Source organism: Lissotriton helveticus, chromosome 5_1 (genome assembly GCF_964261635.1).
Source record: "Lissotriton helveticus chromosome 5_1, aLisHel1.1, whole genome shotgun sequence".
Taxonomy (NCBI): domain Eukaryota; kingdom Metazoa; phylum Chordata; class Amphibia; order Caudata; family Salamandridae; genus Lissotriton; species Lissotriton helveticus.
The window spans coordinates 1,334,961,189-1,334,979,754 of record NC_136065.1 but is presented as its reverse complement, the minus strand read 5'-3'; the positions used below and the strand labels follow the sequence as shown (position 1 = coordinate 1,334,979,754).

The following is an 18,566-nucleotide window of genomic DNA, read 5'->3' as shown; positions in this document are numbered from 1 at the left end:
AACACATTTAATAACCAGTTTGATCAAATTAGTCTTCAGTTTTTTTATGTGACTGCACTCTTAGGGATTTTAATGGGCTATGTGGGTTTAGGTATTTGTCTACAGTTGGTAAAGACGTGAGGGTCAGGGGTATGTTTCTTTAAGAGCAGGGTCCTAACTGCCTGCTTCCAGAGGTTGTGGACTCCCCGGTGATGAAAGGAGAGTTTTTGATATCTGCCAGAACAATTCAATCCTCTGATGCAAGATGCTCTGATCTTTTCATCTTATTTTCTTACTTTAAACCTGAGCTGATGTAAGAAGAACTTGAGAAATTCAACAAACAACACAACCTCCTGTTCATTTGCAGGTTGCATTGCACAAAACACTAAAGAAAGCTGTTCCCATGGAGAATGAAAAAAGAACTGGAGAAACTGTTGTGAGGAGAGGGTAAAAGTGCGCAAAAGTTAAAGGAACTTAGGAAATATACAGTAGGCATAGTCATCCATTGGTGAGACATCTTATTGATAGGGACTGGGATTGTCAGATATCTCATCTTTTCTGACTGTAGAACCCATCGCATACACTCACGTTGAAGGATCTATGCACACATTGATGCCACAATCAGACCTGTGTCTAAATCCCTGCACCACACCATCATCGGAGACCTACCCACCTCAGATGTGGAAGTTCAAATCCAATGCCTGTAAAAATTAGTGAACACAAACTCTTTCTGCATGCTACTCTTACCCATGAATGTTAGCAGTGTGTCTGCAAGAGCACATTAGAGCTCCTGATAGGAACGAGATAGGTACACTGCGTTCTAGAGAGGGAGCAACTGATGGATTCCTCTGTAGAGGCACATTCTTCTTATAACTTGAGAAGGAAAGAGTGCTTTCACAGGTAATCTAGGATGATCCTATTGTGGTACTTTCCTTTCTACTGTTACTTACTTGCAGGATAGTTGGCACTGCATTGCTTATTTATTGATTTATTTAAGCTTTTCATAGCACCAACATGTTGCCAAGTGGACAATTCGGAGCAATGGGAAAAGTACTCGAGGTAGTAGACTGCAAAATAAAGTGAGTAAACAGAGAAGAAAAACAGATCGGCAATGGGGATGCAATAAAAGCAATAGGTAGATGAAATAATTCTTAATGGGTAACAAAGGTGTAAAGAAGAGTTAGAGGAATAAGGGTGAGTGCTTTGAAAGGGGTTAGTTATAAGAACCTGGAGGTTTGATTACAGCATTTTTGAAAAGGAGGGTTTCATGGATTTTCCTGATCTGGGTATAGTTCTTTTGCCCATCTAACTCTGGATCAAGATTGTTCCAGAATCGGACGTCCAGGAACTTCATGGATTTTACTCTATATTTAAGTCTCCTCTACTTATGCGGCAAACACTGTGATGCATTGGATGACCTCAAGTGTCTTGATGAGCGGGATGCTGTGGTCAGTTTTAGAAAGTAAACTGTGCCTTTCCAATGGTGTTCCTTGTAAATAATACTTAATATTTTAAAGGTAATCATTTGCTCTACAGGAAGCCTGCACCCAAAGAACCTGGGGAGGGGGCTAAATGCTATGCAAAGGAGATGTCTCAACGTATATATGTTATTTGTGCATGTCGTATGAAGAATGCATGGATGGATGACTTGATGCGCTGTTCTGCAAAACACGCACAATGCACGATATCTACACAAAAATATATTTTACTACCTGATAATGAAAGTAAGATAATAAATCACTTGGCATTCTGATTCCTTGATCTATGACTGTTCTAAGGGTTGTAGTTCAGTAAGTAAACAGAGGGAATGTATGAAACTAGATAACGTACATAGGATTAGGTGGTTGATGTACATCAAGGAAAACTTTTTGAAGCTAGGGAGGCCTGAATTTTATACTGCCACTGATTCTCTAACGCTAAAAGATATAGTCTACATTAAAACTGGAATGAAGGAGCTCCTATCCTTGGAGAGGGAAGAAATTGAGTTGAGGAAACCCTGTGTCAGGGCCAGTGTATTGTTGGCTATACCCAATGGTCCTGACAATTATCTTAATGTGGTGACCCATCCTTACCACAGGTTTATCTTAACTCGTTTTCGATTTAATTTGATTCATTTTAGCTTGGGGTTTTATCCTGTTTGGAGCAGCCCTGAAAAGGCACCACCATGTTCTTGTGATCATTTTTCCGAGCAAAGTACCATGCATTTTATAATGTTTTGTAGCCATTATAATGAAGCTCGGAAAATGTTTCTTGTACCTATACTCAAGGAGGCAGGATTTATTTTGGTTAGACCTGCTCTTATTTACTTACAAATGCTACAAACTCCCAGGATCATGTTTTATGTGGCTAGTTTCCTGGTGAGAGCTATTAGAAGCAGGAATATTAGACTTAAAAATGTGCCTACTTGCCCTTGTATTACAGATTAACATTTTAGCTAGTATGTTGACCTTTTGGGTCAGCATTCTTAGAACTGATGTAACATGGTTAGTAGTTGCCTGTTTTAACTATTTTTCATGGGATACCCTTAGCATATTTTTTAATATTTCTTAGTATTTTTGCACTTTTGCACTTTTGCACGATGCACTTTCTACCAGCGAGGCTGATCTTAACATGTAATATTGTGTATGTTGGTCTCATTAATTCGTTGCTGGTTCTTTTTAAACTTGTCATTTTTAAACTGCTTCTTAAATGTTTTTAATGTATGTGTTATTGTTTTATACATTTGTTATTGTCTTTGTATGATATTAAGTTATCGCAATAAAGTATTTGACTGACTGACTGACAATAGGTAGATGAAATAATTCTTAATGGGTAACAAAGGTGTAAAGAAGAGTTAGAGGAATAAGGGTGAGTGCTTTGAAAGGGGTTAGTTATAAGAACCTGGAGGTTTGATTACAGCATTTTTGAAAAGGAGGGTTTCATGGATTTTCCTGATCTGGGTATAGTTCTTTTGCCCATCTAACTCTGGATCAAGATTGTTCCAGAATCGGACGTCCAGGAACTTCATGGATTTTACTCTATATTTAAGTCTCCTCTACTTATGCGGCAAACACTGTGATGCATTGGATGACCTCAAGTGTCTTGATGAGCGGGATGCTGTGGTCAGTTTTAGAAAGTAAACTGTGCCTTTCCAATGGTGTTCCTTGTAAATAATACTTAATATTTTAAAGGTAATCATTTGCTCTACAGGAAGCCTGCACCCAAAGAACCTGGGGAGGGGGCTAAATGCTATGCAAAGGAGATGTCTCAACGTATATATGTTATTTGTGCATGTCGTATGAAGAATGCATGGATGGATGACTTGATGCGCTGTTCTGCAAAACACGCACAATGCACGATATCTACACAAAAATATATTTTACTACCTGATAATGAAAGTAAGATAATAAATCACTTGGCATTCTGATTCCTTGATCTATGACTGTTCTAAGGGTTGTAGTTCAGTAAGTAAACAGAGGGAATATACGTTTACTAACTAAAAGTTTGGTAAATGTATCGTCTGGAAGAGTGAATGAATGAGAGAGTGAGCGCCAGCACTGTACAGTGGTTATATGAGGGGTCGACTAAATAAGGAGTGTGCCAATGGGAGAATTATTACTTGAACATGGGATTCACCAGGTAAATTCACGAACAATAGATTTAATATGTTGGAAGAGGAACTAAAAGGTTGGAGAACAGGCAGGAGGATGAGTAAATGACTGAATAAGTGTTGAGGTGGGAAGCCAGCTATTTGAGAGTGACACAATCTTCTGAATGAAATGAGGGTTATTGAGTGAGGCTGAGTGTTATGTGAAGGGATGACATTATTAGTAACTGCAAGAGGAAGACAACAAAATAAGCAATGAAGTATTAGATGGCTGAATGGGAGAAAGACTTAATTTATGTAAGAGTGATTTTATGGTAGAGTGAATGAATGGGAGAGGGAGGGAAATAATTGGACGTTAGCTGAAATGGAGAGTACATACACAGAAGATCAAGCCATAGATGTATTTCATGCTTGCTCGGTGCCTTTGCTTTTGCATTCGTGCTCTGTGGTAGGCGTGCACAGGCAGCGTGACATTAAGACATGTGTCAGGGGAAGTGTGTGTGGAACAAACTGACAAGCAGAAGGATGTGTTTGCAGAGATGCTTCCAGGATAGTTGAAGGACATACGCCCCCAGGCACTAGCATCAACAATGCCAGCATTGTGTCTGTTTACCCAGATGGGATTACCTGGCAGGAAAAACCAGTCCTCACTCCCTGCCCTGGGGAAAAGGCGTGGGGAAAACACGAGCTGGGCAGTGCCCCTGTTCTTTGAGGAGGTGGAGAGTATCACGGAGAACAACTAAGCAAGCAGTCAGCAAGCGCCCCCTGTGATCTGCCTGCTGTTTGACACCAGGTCCTTGTCGGCTCTCAGGAGCACTGTATTGCATTGGGATGTATGACGTTACAACGCATACTTTTACAACACCTACCTTTACATTGCAAGTTTTACAACGCATACCATTACAACGCATAATGCTTTTGGGCGCTGGATAGTGAATAGTTTAATTTACTATTCCAACTCCAGTCCCCGTGGATAGTAGGGAAGGTGTTGGATAGTACATTAAACCTATTCCCTATCCTAGAGCGCCCCCCAGCGCTATGCGTTGTAATGGTTTGCGTTGTAAAAGTTGCGTTGTAATGGTAGTTCGTTGTAAAGGTTTAGTTGTAAAGGCTGTATACCATTGCATTGAACGAGTGCACGTCATTCGCTGCCTGCCTGCCACTGACGAAGGTAAACGACCCACCGTAAATACCATGGGGCAGATTTATGTTGCCTGACACATCTCTGCAAATCAGCAGAGATGTGCCAGGAAAGATACGGCACACAAGTTTACCCTTGCGCCAACCATGATGCGCCGCATTGTGGTGCAGGAATAAACAGATGCGTGTCGTATCTAGGGCGTGAAGTTGGCGCAGTGCTGAAGTTGTTTGGCGTGCGGCACGCAACTCCAGCACTTTTTTCAACTTGCCCTATCTGTAACATGGTGCGTCAAGCCTTACGCCTGCTTCAAGCAGGTGCAGGGTTTGATGCATCGGCGAAGATTTCACTGAGTCACTTTTCAGGGGCCTTCCTGCGACGGAACGCCCCCCCTGCGTGGAAACGCCCACATGAAACCTGACGCAGATTTCATGTGGCACAGGGCCTTACACCATAACGCATCTCCATAGATGCGTCACAATGTGAGTATGTCGCAACGTGACGGAACGGCGGCGCAAAAATAGCGCAAGTCTCACATAAATGTGCCCCCATGTATATAGACCACTCAGAATACTGAGGTGTCCCTGCGAGAATCTGTAAATAGATGGAATGCACAGTTCTACAGAGGTCGAACAAGCAGTTGATAAGTATAGCAAAATACTGCATGTCTCAGGAAAGTAATGTATCTAGTCTTTGACTTCCCGTTGAAAAATGAAGGCATTCAATCCAATCAATTCAATCAGACTACATTTCCCAGAATGCATTTGTTCGCATTAAAGACTACTTGCAGCTGTTCCCCTAGTTCTATAGTAAACCTACATTGAGCTAGTGTTTGAAACGTAAAGTGATTTCAAAATGCCTGAATGATTGAAATCATGGCTGGTTTATAAACCAGCGTGGGTGCGGCCTTCCAGCTGAGCTCATCACTTCTACCTGAAGATGCTTTGACAAGGGTGGTTCCTCCAGTCTCCAGCACAAACAGTGACTCATCGCGCCCTGGGAACCTGCCAAGAGGCCGCAGAAGACAGCCTGCACCTCCAACCAGCTTCAACTTGTCGGGCTGTCTGCAAACCGGTCAGGCTAGAACGCCTCTGGGGGGCATGGACCGGAATTTACCCTACCACGCGGGTGTCCTTTAAGCAAATTTGGCTCCACTGACGGGCTTTTTATAGCAGCTGTTTAAAGAATGTGTAGTCCGTTGTAGCTATGGTTTTATTTTATGTTGTTTCCTTACAACGTTTCCTTTTTTCCGGATATGGCTCATAAACCGATCATATTAATGGTAATACATGTGTCAATGCTCCCTCTACATAACTTTGTGTGCTGCCTGATAGTCACAGGTTTTCCTGGTGGGGCTGGCTCTGTGTTCATTCTGTCCAGAGTCAATAAAATGCGTGCTAAATTGTTGTGTTAGTGATCCTGTTAAAAGCGTTGCAGCAGTACGACAAGATACAAAGGAAAAGGAGAGGCAATACCTCTAGCACACATGAGGTTCCAAGGCTGACTGACCCACGAGGACCGGAATCATGCCCGGCTTTCGAGCTACACATGGACAACATACAAGGAATGTAAAGGACTTTCCCACAAATGGACATGTGTTCACCATTCCGGAACCAACCATATCCAGTCCCCATCTGCACACACAACTTTTGTTTTTCAGAAAAACGTTTGGGTACTAAGAGAAGGTGAAGTCAAGGACTTCCAGTACTTTTATTTTTAAAAAAGAACCCCGACAGCATTTTTCTAAATCTAAAAAATGCTGTGATCCTGTCCGAAATTTAAGGACAGAGTTGGAAATCGATCTTAAAATGTGGAAGTACGGCAAGAAAAGGAAATTTTGTTCAAAAACATACAAATCTATTTTTACAAGGGATCTATGGCAGTGTTTGTAAAATTTCAATGTTTACAGTCAAATAGGCACAAAGCAAGCAAATGCTCCCCTAGTCCTCAGCACTGCATTCCACCACACTGCTAGATCTTCCCAGTGGTGACAAAATCGCACACTGTCTGGCCGCCTTAGTTTCTTTCCAGGCCTTCTTTTCTGTCAATGATTCTTCAGTATTACCCCTTATTTAAATGTTCCTGTTTCAGGTAAAGTGCCTGCCCCTTTGTGGAGGGACCGCCACTGCCCTAGATCACTACCCGACTCCCTCAAATTATCCCACCCACTGCTGTCTTCGTTTCGCTTCCCACTCCTGCTTCTGGAAAGACAATACTTTGAAAATTTTGAAAGGCACAAATATTGGGGAAAACGTTGGAGAATGTCTTTGAAGGAGATAACTCTTCAAACCTGATCCTCTTTGAAGGAGATAACTCTTCAAACCGGATCCCACTTGGCTGCGGCATTCCTCAGAACTCATCCCTGAGCCCAATGCTGTTCAATGTCTTTATGAGCCCTTTGGCACAGATTGTCCTCCCTTTTGGGATAGAAATTGTCACCTACGCCAATGACAACCAATTAGCGGTGGCCATAAATCATCCAGGAACTACCTCGCCCTGTCTAGGCCTCTGCCTGGAGAGATTCACCAAATGGATGGAATTCTCCTTCCTCAAATTGAATAGAAATAAAACGGAGCTCATGCTGCTGGGCAATTTACCCAACCTTGATATTGGCCCAGCATGGCTAAGTTGTCTTGGCTCCACACCCACGCAAAAAAACAGATCAAAAGACTCGGCATGTGGCTAGACCGGTCACTCACATTTGATCATCAGGCAACGAAACTGGCTGCATCCTGTTACTGCATCCTGCTCCTCCCCTTCTCAGCAAGGAGATTCATGGTCCTGGCCTTAAACCTCTCTCGCCTCGACTATGGAAATGCTTTGTATCTAGGAGCTCCACGGGCGATCACAAACAAACTACAAGTCGTTCAGAACTGTGCTGCATGTATGCTTTTTAAGAACCCCAACAGCCTCTCTGCAAGACCTGCCTTGAAAACCTTGCACTGGCCCCAAATTAAAATTCAAGTCCCTATGAATTGCTCATAAAGCCTTCTAGAAGAAAGGCCCCCCCATCCTCCAATCCATCATCTCGCCTTACTGCCCCAACAGATGCCTCCGGTCATCCGGTCTCTACATAGCCTCGGTCCCCAAAATCAATGGGATGAGAAGTGGTGGTCGGTCTTTCTACTACACTTCTGCCAAGCTTTGGAACACTCTACCCCTCTATATACGTTCAGACCCCAACCTCCTTATCTTCCCTAAACTTTTGAAAACTTGGTTTTATCCAAAACCCCACCTACTAAGCTGTTGTGACCAGCCTTGCCCGGTCTCTCTGCTAGCGCTGGGATGCCTTCGGGTAGCTATGCGCTCTACAAATACTCATAACATAACATGTTTTACTTTCTATAAATCTTTTCATGTTAATAGTAGCAGAAACATGAACAATAAGCACTGGCAAATGCACCAGCCTAGGCTGCTAGCCTTTTGGCTGGTTAGTGCCTGATATGTGTTGTCATGCTTTTTGTAAAACAGAATTTTTGGAGGAGTTTCTGGGCCCTCACAAGTACAATAAAAATGACTAAGGGAAAAAAATATTTTTGGTTTCAAAAAGTACACCCTGCTTTTGTAGCCCAAGACACTGACATGGTAAGGTATGGACTGTTATTGTAAGGTATGGCACAGCCTATCAGTGTATGGTATCATATGGCACAAACTGCTTCCGAGGCTACACTGTTAGTGGGGAGAAAAGTGACAGCAGAGAAAAACCTGCGGTTACACAAACTGTTTTAATAACAAGGTAAAATTGCACGTTGAAAAGAAAGGCAATGATTTTAAACTTTAAATATGTCTATGGATGCAGTGTTGCCTTGGAGGTTATTAAAGCACCGTTGTAAAGATACAATTTGGAAAACGAAGTGTATTTGCACATTAAAATAAAAGGACCTGTTTTTAACACTAAATAAGTCCATTATGTTTGACTGTTTGGTGGGGTGGCTAGAATTCATTGCCACTCTAAAGTGGCTTAATATCTGGAATTGTATATTGATTCGATTTTGTAATGAACCAATGGCTTTGAAAATTACTTGTATACATATAACATGCTTGATTTAACAGCCATTACTCTAATATGTCGATGTTTTCATGGGGAAAACTCAACAAAATTATGTTGCAAACAAAAAAAAGTTAAATAAGTCCATGGGTCCAGTGTGGTCCTGAAAGATCTAAAAACAATGCTGTGTAGTTAAGATTGCATTTAGAAAATGAAGTGTATTTAAACATTAAATAAAACTGTTGCTACAGAGTCGACCTGAAGGTTTTAAATTTTAAATAAGTCCATAGCTACAGTGTTAGCGAGACGAAGAAGCACATCAGAGGAAAACCTGCAGTTGCACAAATAGCCTTAATAAAATGGTAAAATTGCACATTGAAAAGAAAGAAAATTCTTATAAACATTAAATTAGTCCGTGGCTAGAGTGTCACCTTGGACGATATAAAAGCAAAATTGTAGTAAAAATTGCATTCGACTTTAAAACTTTAAATAAGTCAGTTGCTGCACTATCACCCTAGAGCTATTCAACATTAATAAGTCCATGGTTGTACAGTGTTAAAGTGCCTCAATCTTAGCACGAGTAGCGGAGGGACACTAATAAAGACGTAACTTGGCCCACACTCTGTATAAGAGACAAACACATGAAGGGAGAAAGGGAATCCAGCATGTGCTGACCAATTAGAAGCAAGGAAATGAGAGTGACGGTGAAGCCAACCAGTGGAAAGCAATGGGCGGGCTCAAGCCCCTTTAAGTTTAAGTTAACCAAATATCTTGTAAACACAGTCTCCGGCAAGAATTAAACATGAGAATGACCCAACAACAGACCACTGGATGAAGGGGGCTGTCTGATTGCCCCCGTAGGTAAATATATTGAATATGTAAATTTACAAACATAAAAAAGTCTTGGCTCTTGCCAGCCCTAATAACACATTTTGCTTTCAAACTGGGCTGAGTGCTAAGTTGATGAACACACAAATGCATCGATCAGAAAAAAGGAAGAAAAGCTCAGAGGCATGTACATTTACTCATGCAGTACTTCATATCTTTAATGTAATGAGTGTGTCTGTTTACTACAGTCTTTCAGTTACCTACAATTGTAATTATTTGTTGTCACTGTCCCCCAACTCAGCGGTATATATAATTAACAACCTTAGTTGAACATGTTCCTCAAGTTGTCCACAGTAGGAAAGTTAGTCCTTAGATCTAAATAGCTGGGACTGCTATCCATGATTATCAAATGATGAGGTGGCATCATGATTGAGACACTATCTGCTGAGATCTGTTGTGACTCCTGCAGATTTCAGAATCCATTCTTACATGGAGAGGGATATTTTATGAAGAGAAATGTTGCATGGAATGGATTTTTGCCTGGAGAGTAATGTTGTAACAGCAAAATGAATTCACAATTGCCATGATAATTGTGTGAAAGGTAGATTACGCAAGGATTTAGTTTGAGATCTGCAACGTTTACACAGACCACAGCAAGATGAACCCTCAAGCTATTATATTGTGGACTAGAATTTATGAGCCGCAAATTACAAATAGACTTCAGAAGCAGGATTGACAGCCACAATAGTCACCTACTGGCAAAGGAAGATCCTGCAGTACACACATTAGCATTCACAGATATCTTTGTGTGATAGGACCTCTTGGCCTGCAGGTTAATACCCACACTTCTCAGCAATGAGTAAATACCTTCCCAGGCTAATTCAGTGGGTGCAGTGCCAGAAAATCATGTTGAAATATTATCCTACACAAAGAAATGTTGCTCACCAAAATATAGTGACGGTAATTATTCACATCTAAGTGTATGTTTACTATCCTTAACTCCACATATATGTACCATGATTGAACCTGACACCCGCAGGCTCTGCGCAAATCTTTGCAGTGGGTGCATACACCCATTTGCTTTCATTACTAAAATGCTATATTTGTATCTCGGCGAACTGCGGGTTTGGTAGACATCGCTGTGGCTAATACTGAAATCTCTGCGCCGTCCTCTTGTGACCTGTGGGTTGCAGAATGTTCTTTTCAAACCATGCTCAGCTCCCTGTTCTAATATCAACTAGTCCTGTACAGGCCTTGGTGCAGGTCAGTACAGAAGTTTAATTTCTTATGTCGTAGTAATGAGACATTAGTACACGTCATGCCCTTAAGTGTTTATCGATTGGAGATTGATTGTGTGGTGCAGGTTAGAATAGAGGTGATTCGGTGAACCTAATCTTTCAGGGGTGATATGGCTGTTTATGTTGGAGATCAGAGGGGATTGCATCATGCTCTCCTGTCAATGTCTCAATACTGTAATATCACTGTAATGCAGAAGTCAAAGGAAGAGGGGCGTTGTGGTAGTTCTGCGGATGTCTCAGCAGTGAGTTAGTAGTGAAGAGTGTCAGTCATTTAAGCAGTGCATCGTGAGACTCCTGTAAATACGAGTCCAGAGACATAAGTCAATGGTGCAGGTCAATAGGGAGTTGCATCAACAGAGCCCTGTGGGTGTCTCTGTAATGGGATTTAAATGTACAATTCATATCCAAAGCCACGTGAATTTTTCAATGCAAGCCAGATGAGAGGACAATAGGGAGAGCTTCGCGGAGAGCTCAGTATGGCCTCAAAGCACTGCCCTAGGAGCCGCAGCGGAGAGCAATAGATGCTAAGGCATGGGGAAGCAGGCATGAAGGCATGGGTGAGAACACAGGAATGTGTGAAGGAGATTGATGCCACAAGGATAGTAAGGGTGGGGAGTGCAGGCACGCAGGGTTAATTGGCACTCTTTCATGGACATAAGTTCACCAAAATGCCTGGGTTAATGGAAGTATCATCACACTCCTTCACCTTCCTTTTCACATACACACGTTCACACCCTCACATAAACTCATTCTCACCCGCAAAAAAGCACACAAAACACATTTGGATGTATTTTTTCTCCTTACCTCAGTTGCCAGGAAAGCCCTATTCCAGCTAATTGTGCTCCATTTTTATTACAACTTTAGTGAAAAATATCATTTTCTTCACTATTAGTGTAATACAAATTTTGAAAGAAATCAAAAAGAATGGTGTCTCAACAGACATCCATTAGGACGAGCTATGGAGGAGCTACCACTCTATTCCAGGCACTGATCTTGCCCCCCTGAGGCCAGGAGTGACAAAGGCACTGCCAGGGGTTGCAAGGGGCAAGCCAGCGGTCACAGATGCGACCCCGGATGACCCTGTAAATGTTGTATTTTGAACCAGACACCATCATAAACGCTTGAGAGATACATATCCCATCTTATCACTTCAGGAGAGGCGCATACTGTGCATCTTGTGGGTCCTTGGCTCTTTTCAATTTTTTGACCCGGACACCGCCATATACTTTTGGAGAAAGATAACATATTTGTTTGTCCTTTTATTGATCTGAATGCTTACATAAGAACTACATTCCACAGAACATATCATACATATCAGTTATTTATCAAGCCCTGAAGAAGTCCCATGGGGGACGAAACGCGTTGCCAGTCTTGTCCATTGTGTGCTATGTTTTTAAAGAAATTTTCTATGGATTAAAAGAATAAAAGGAATAATTTTCTACAATCAAAAATACGACCATTGTTCTCTCATTTGGGAATACATCTATTTATTTTTTTGTGTTGGACTATGGACAATAATTTCCTTTATTAATGATCTATTTGTTGTTCTGAGTGCAGAACCATTTGTGCTTAACATTATTATCTGGCTATTTACTCACCATGCATAACCGCCCCTTTGTGCAGTGAAAGCAGTTTGCAGCAGGCGTAAGGTATTGACACATTAGTGTCCTAGACGTGGTGCAGTGAAATCTGATAGATTTCACTGTGCGATTTCTACAAGGCTTTCTTGCAGGGGAACGCCCACCGTGCATACATTATACCTGATGAAGATTTAATGTAGAGCAGGGCTTTCCAAAGTGATGCATCTATTAAGATTTGTCACTTTGTAAATAGGATGCAACGTGGCACATTGTTTACGCTGATGCTGCTTCGCGAAAAGTGATGCAACGGCGGCACAAAAGTTTTGCACGGGGCTCATAAATAAGCCCTTTTTTCTCTAAGGCTAACAGTCCATGGGTCGTATCATGAGTGCCCTCTTTGCGTGTAAGGTCTTCGTTCAGCTTTCCTTCCACGTCTGCTTTACCCACGCATGGTTGAAGCTGAAGTCACGTCTCACACCTTTCACCTTGAAAGTCCTTACATTGCTAAATGAAACACCCCTCTTAAACTGTAGATACTTCCAAATGATAGATAAGGTGCCGGTCCTTCACTTTTAATTTGAAAAATGTGACGTACTGGTAGTAGTGCACTGGGCTTCTAAATAAGCCCCAAGTTATGGATATTTGTGTTAGATGATGGACATTGTTTCATTTTGCCGTTTTTTTTGTGTTTAAATGTTGTGTTGATTCATGTTTGTTTCAAATTGATTTATTTGTTTCAGTGATATGCTGAGAAGGTATATAATTTAAAACTACATTAGGTGATAAAGTCACACACACTGACTTAAGCCCCTGAGTATTTGATAAAAAAATGTCACAGTTTGTGGCTAATAGGGGGCCTTTTTGGTTATGTAAATGCTTTGATCCCTCCCCGATATGTGAACAGGAACAAACTCAGTTTCAGGTAGGTTTATTTAATAATAAGTAACAGTGGGCAGGCTAACATATTAATAGCGAGAGCCAAGCCAGCCGAGCCAAGGGTCTTGCTTGGTTCTAGAGCCCATGCACTGAGCCCTGAAAATGTCTGCCAAGTAAATCATGCAACAGACATAACATAAAATATGATAAAGTCTCTTCAAAGTTTAAAAACGTGTATTTCTTTAACATGTCGAAGCTGTAACAAAAATAAGTCACATTAGAGCACTGAACTTAGAAGTGCTCTTTGAATGTGATACTTTTTAAACATGAATATAGAACCATTCCTGTCCCCACACCGACACTGGCAACACTGCCAAAAGTCCCGGTTTTCTGGTTCCACTTCTTGCAAATCAGACACTCCTTTTTAACAGAAATGTCAATTGTTTGTGTACCCCTTTGTACATGAAGATAGATTGAGGGTAGAAGGCATATGCCACATGAAGGCTCGGCTCGTTATGGGCTCGAAGTTCTTAACCGCATGCGCGCTAGCGGTTTTCCCGCTGTGCGCTGCATTTTTTTAAAACCCGCGTTACATGACGAGCTCAGCTCGTCATCAGCGTACGACAGTCGTACCTCATGACGAGCTGAGCTCGTCATCAGCGTTGAAGGGGTAAGAGACCTCGAGCTGAGCCAGAGCCTGGCTTAAGGCTCGAGCCTTGCCCGAGTTTTCAGAGGCTCGCCCACCTCCAATACTAAGACTTTCTACGTGGATGCACATACCATGGGCAGCTCGCTTTTCCAGAGGCAGCACCAGCAAAAACCAAACCTCTTCCTAAGGCTTGCGACCAGTCATGAGGCACCCACTTGTGACGTTCTGTATCAATCTTTATGTAGGCAACAGCCATCTTGAATATTTTTGGATTTGATGCTATTGCTTTTTATCACTTAAGGAAACACTTTTAATAGAAGAGCAAAGTTTGTTTCACACTTGGTGTCATATAGCATATGTAGCATCTGGGGTCATATCATCTTACTACTGGCTTTGAGAACTTGGCAATGGAGTCTGTAGATGCACATCCTGTGTGATGTCACAGTACCCCATCCTAGGTTGATAATGCATGTGGTGACAGTTTCAGGTAGATTATACCCTGTGTTTGACAGTGGAACTCAACAAAGTTGGTTTCCATCCAACTCATAGCTATGCGCTCCATCGTGTGTATTCATGAGGGCTCTCATCTGAAATTATCCATACTAAATATTGCCCCTGTCTCTGCTTTTCCTACAGCAGCCAGGCTACAATGGCACCTTGAGGCCGGAAGTGGACAACAGACGCTACAGCTCCTACAGCCAGATGGAGAACTGGAGTAAACAACATAAGTCTTTGGGCAGCCCCACAAGCCCTGGGAGTGATTTCATCTATGTGCAGAACCTCAAAAGCAGCCGGAGTGAGCCAGATCTGCTGGGGATTGATCCCCGTGCCACGCTGAGGAGGCAGAACCAGAACCAGAACCAGATGCAGATCCAGAGGGGTGGAAGAGGCACGCAGAACCGGTCCAGCATCTACAGCAGCTATAGCACCCACCAAAACACCCAGCAACGGAAGAGGGGCGGGCAGCCGGCACGGACCCCCTCCTCAATTTCAGGAGCCAAGCAGGATGTATTCTTTGGAACTGAACAACTGCCCACACAACACGTGATCCAAAGGCAAGAGGTATATGGGGGAAGCACCCAGGCCCAGATGCAGAACAACTACCATAAACCAGACATGTACGTAGGAGGCGGCCAACAGCAGATGCAGAATACAATGTATAAACAGGAGAGGATCGGCGTGGGCCAGTCAATGGCACAGATGACAAACGCAATGCAGCAACAGGACATGTATGGCACTGCTTACCAGCCCTCAAGGTAAATGCATATTTCTGTTTCTCTTTGCTTCCCTTCCCCCTCTCATGCTAAGCTTGCCTTTCTCATTCCAGAAGCTCTAGGCACACCAGGATAACGTCACTTCTAACAACATCTCCGCTTTATTTCAAAGGCATTACCATGTTTCTGTCTAGGTCCATAGACATAGATTGTCTCAAATTAAATAGCCAGGAATCTGCTGCCACCGGTTTCAGATGTTTTGAATTCTCAAACTTTTACTAGATAACACCAGGATGTTTGCTACCATAAAAGGCACACTCCTGGACCTTTTTCGTGAATTCTAATTGTGCATATGCATATTTTTGTAACTAGTGTAAATACGCCTGATAATTTATTTTATTTTTTGTTCCCCAGAGATATTTTTTCCAATACTCACCTCTTTCGTTTTTGGTTTTAGCTTTGTTTTCTTCACCTTCCTGCCTGGGAAAGAGATTTACTTCGTGTCACAACTAAAGTAAATCTGTGATATTTTCATGAGCAGAAAGCAGAAAGCAGTTAGATGCCAGTTTGTGGGTATTGGCAACATTTCAGGGCATTAATCCGGACATGTAACATTCACTCCTTACCCATCCACACAACTACACATAGATTTAATCACATGGAAATCTTACTATGAGTAAATTCTTTTATGAGACGAAAATCAACTTTTTAGAATAGCGTAGGTGGCTCTCGGTTGTACCAGAAAGTGCATTTGAATCTGTTAATGGAAATGTACACGCACAAACAAATGTAACAATCTGGCCCTATAGGCTGAATCATAAAACTTTTCCTCGTCCAATGTGCGCAGATAGACACTAACTGATTTGCAGATTCACAATGTGGGCAGCACCGTGTGTCTTACTCTAGGAGTTTTGTGCACATTCTTCCTTCACACAGGAAGTCACACGTCCTACCCCCACACAGGTTGTGATCTTGTGCAAAACTTTGCATGCGTGCCTGCATGTTTGAATCAGGGACATTTTAAAAGTTAGTCTATTAATGAGATGATTTAAGATTTTAAACACTGTTTATTACAAAATGATTAAGAATTTTTAAGACTTTAACATTTTTGACACTTTAAGTTAAAAATCTGGACCAGTTCATTGTTGCTTAGTGTTACTTAAAGGATATTTCATCAGGAAGAAGCACACCCAGGTGATGTAAATGTTTATGGGAAACCCCCTTTATTATTTGTAGAAAGAAAAGTGCAAAAATGCACACCTTATGAATTGTTGAGTTCTTTAGAGTCTCACCTGTTCCTTGTTTTATGATCGTCTCTTTTTATCTGTTTGTTTGCGGACTTTATTCTACGTGTTCTATCAAAGATTAGTTTGTTTTGATGTTTAATCCCTATTGAGGATGTTTCTATTTGGGATGTGATATCGAAGGCCAAGCATGTTGCTGGAAGGTCTGCTCAAGTTTTTATAAGATGATATTTCTTTTGCAATCCCGTTGTTTACAATTATCCTACCCATCAAAAGTATTTCCCTGTGTAGAACTCCTGGTTAGAAGATTATCCCTGTCCTCTTGATTCTTCATCCCCCGCAGAAAGAGTAGATACGTTTTTGCATTTTCTCACCGCTGAGTGCAAACAGGAGTTCTGCTAAGGCTTGTTTCACTTTTTTTTTCTATAAAGAGAAGCATGTAATACACAAACAACATTAACAAAAATCGTTTGGCATAATACTTTCATTTTCTTTAGTCTGATGCTTACAGTTTGGGTTGAAGTATCAGAAATAAAAAAAAGAATTGTTTGCAATAACCTAAATTAAACCTTTAATAAATATCATTGCCTCATTTGAGCCCATATTACATTAATTTGCTAAATAAGAATCGCCAAACTACTAGGTTGAACCTTTTTATCGGCATTTTAGCTATCAATAACAAGGGAAATGGTCATTAATGGAGAAGACCATAAAACCCTAATCGAGTACCGTGAGCCATTGTTAGGAGTTGTGATTATAAACAAAGAATTAAACAATGGTCCACAGATGTCCAGTTAAGAACATGGGGCTATTAGGAAATCTTACTGAGATGAGGTACTCATCATAAGTATTCTTGACATTTTTGCATAAGGAACACGCTTACTTTACTGTATTATCATCTTGGGTGTCGCAAATGTCTGCTGTCAGTAACACAAGTTTTATCTGTCTAGCCAGGACTAGCAATAAACTCTGTTCCAATCACAATATTTAGTTCTATAGTAGGGTTTGGAAAACATTTAATTTTACATCTGTGAATTTGCAAAATTTCTAAACTTTGCACTTAGAAAAAAATTCAAATTCGAAGAAATTATATTTTTTAGAAGGATTTTCCGACAAAAACATTTAAAGTGGGAATTGTGTTACTAAACAAGGGTTCATGTGCTCATTTTTACAGAAAAAATCTACATTTTCTGAGAGTTTTTCCACTTTAAAAACTTTGGAAATATCACAAACTCCTGAAAAAACTTGATGAGCTTTACACTGGAAAGCAGAGATGTAGATAATAACAATGATACTATGGATTTCTTGAAATATGAAAATAACAGTATACATTTGTTAGGAAATATTTTCAGATTTTCTCGGACTTTGCATACCCTGTATCCTATGAACATTTCCTACTCCAGAAAGTCCTTGTGAAAATCATCCGGGAGCCAGGAATGGCTCCCGGATGACTACCCCCACACAAAGCACTGGTATTGCTAGGGAAGGAAGCCCGGACAGTACAATGGTATTGGTAGAGGTGTTAGGAAACATGCGGTCTGTAAGTCAGGCCTCGACCTGCTGAAAAGACATGCAGTTTGCTCAGCAAGAACTGGGTGGGTTGTGCAGGTGGACTACGGACACTGTGCAGATGATTCTGGGCATAAAATGCGCATTCTGCCTATACTGATTGGTCCATCGCATATAGTCGTAGATCTACTATACTTATTGTCCTGTTGTCTGAATCCCATAAACATACTGATTTAAAGCAACTCTTGCTTCATAAAGTAAAATATGGAGTAACATATGAAAGAAAACATTGAATTTAAACTTAAAAACAACAAATTATTATTGTGCTCATTGCAATTATTTGTTATAGAAAACTATATTTTAAATTGGCCATAGAACTCTGCAAAGGTAATTTGACAAACGTACATTTTTACAGTGTGGTAAAAGGAGATTACAAAATGCTGAGATGACAATAAATAACGTTTTGATGAAAATAACAATAGTGAAAACACTCCAAATTAGTTAGTACTCGTTCCAATAGTCCAAGCTCACCTGTTAGCGACAATACCACTAAATGTGCTGACAAAAAAAGAATAATATTTTTTAAGGCTAAATCTTCATTTGCAGATAGTTCAATGTCCTACTGGTTTCTACTTCTTCAAAAATAAACCAATCCGTTTGTTTCTAACTTCATCGCC

The 18,566-nt window shown here is 41.1% G+C and overlaps 1 protein-coding gene across 2 annotated transcripts in view; it reads left to right on the top strand.

Annotated features, from left to right (window-relative positions):
• The window catches only part of PKP1 (plakophilin 1), a 206,730-nt gene that overhangs the window by 95,542 nt on the left and 92,622 nt on the right, over positions 1–18,566 (top strand). For both annotated transcript variants that reach the window (XM_078644195.1, XM_078644196.1), the window contains exon 3: positions 14,559–15,178. In XM_078644195.1, the coding sequence (XP_078500321.1) occupies positions 14,559–15,178 (620 nt within the window). The remainder of the gene's footprint in view (positions 1–14,558; positions 15,179–18,566) is intronic.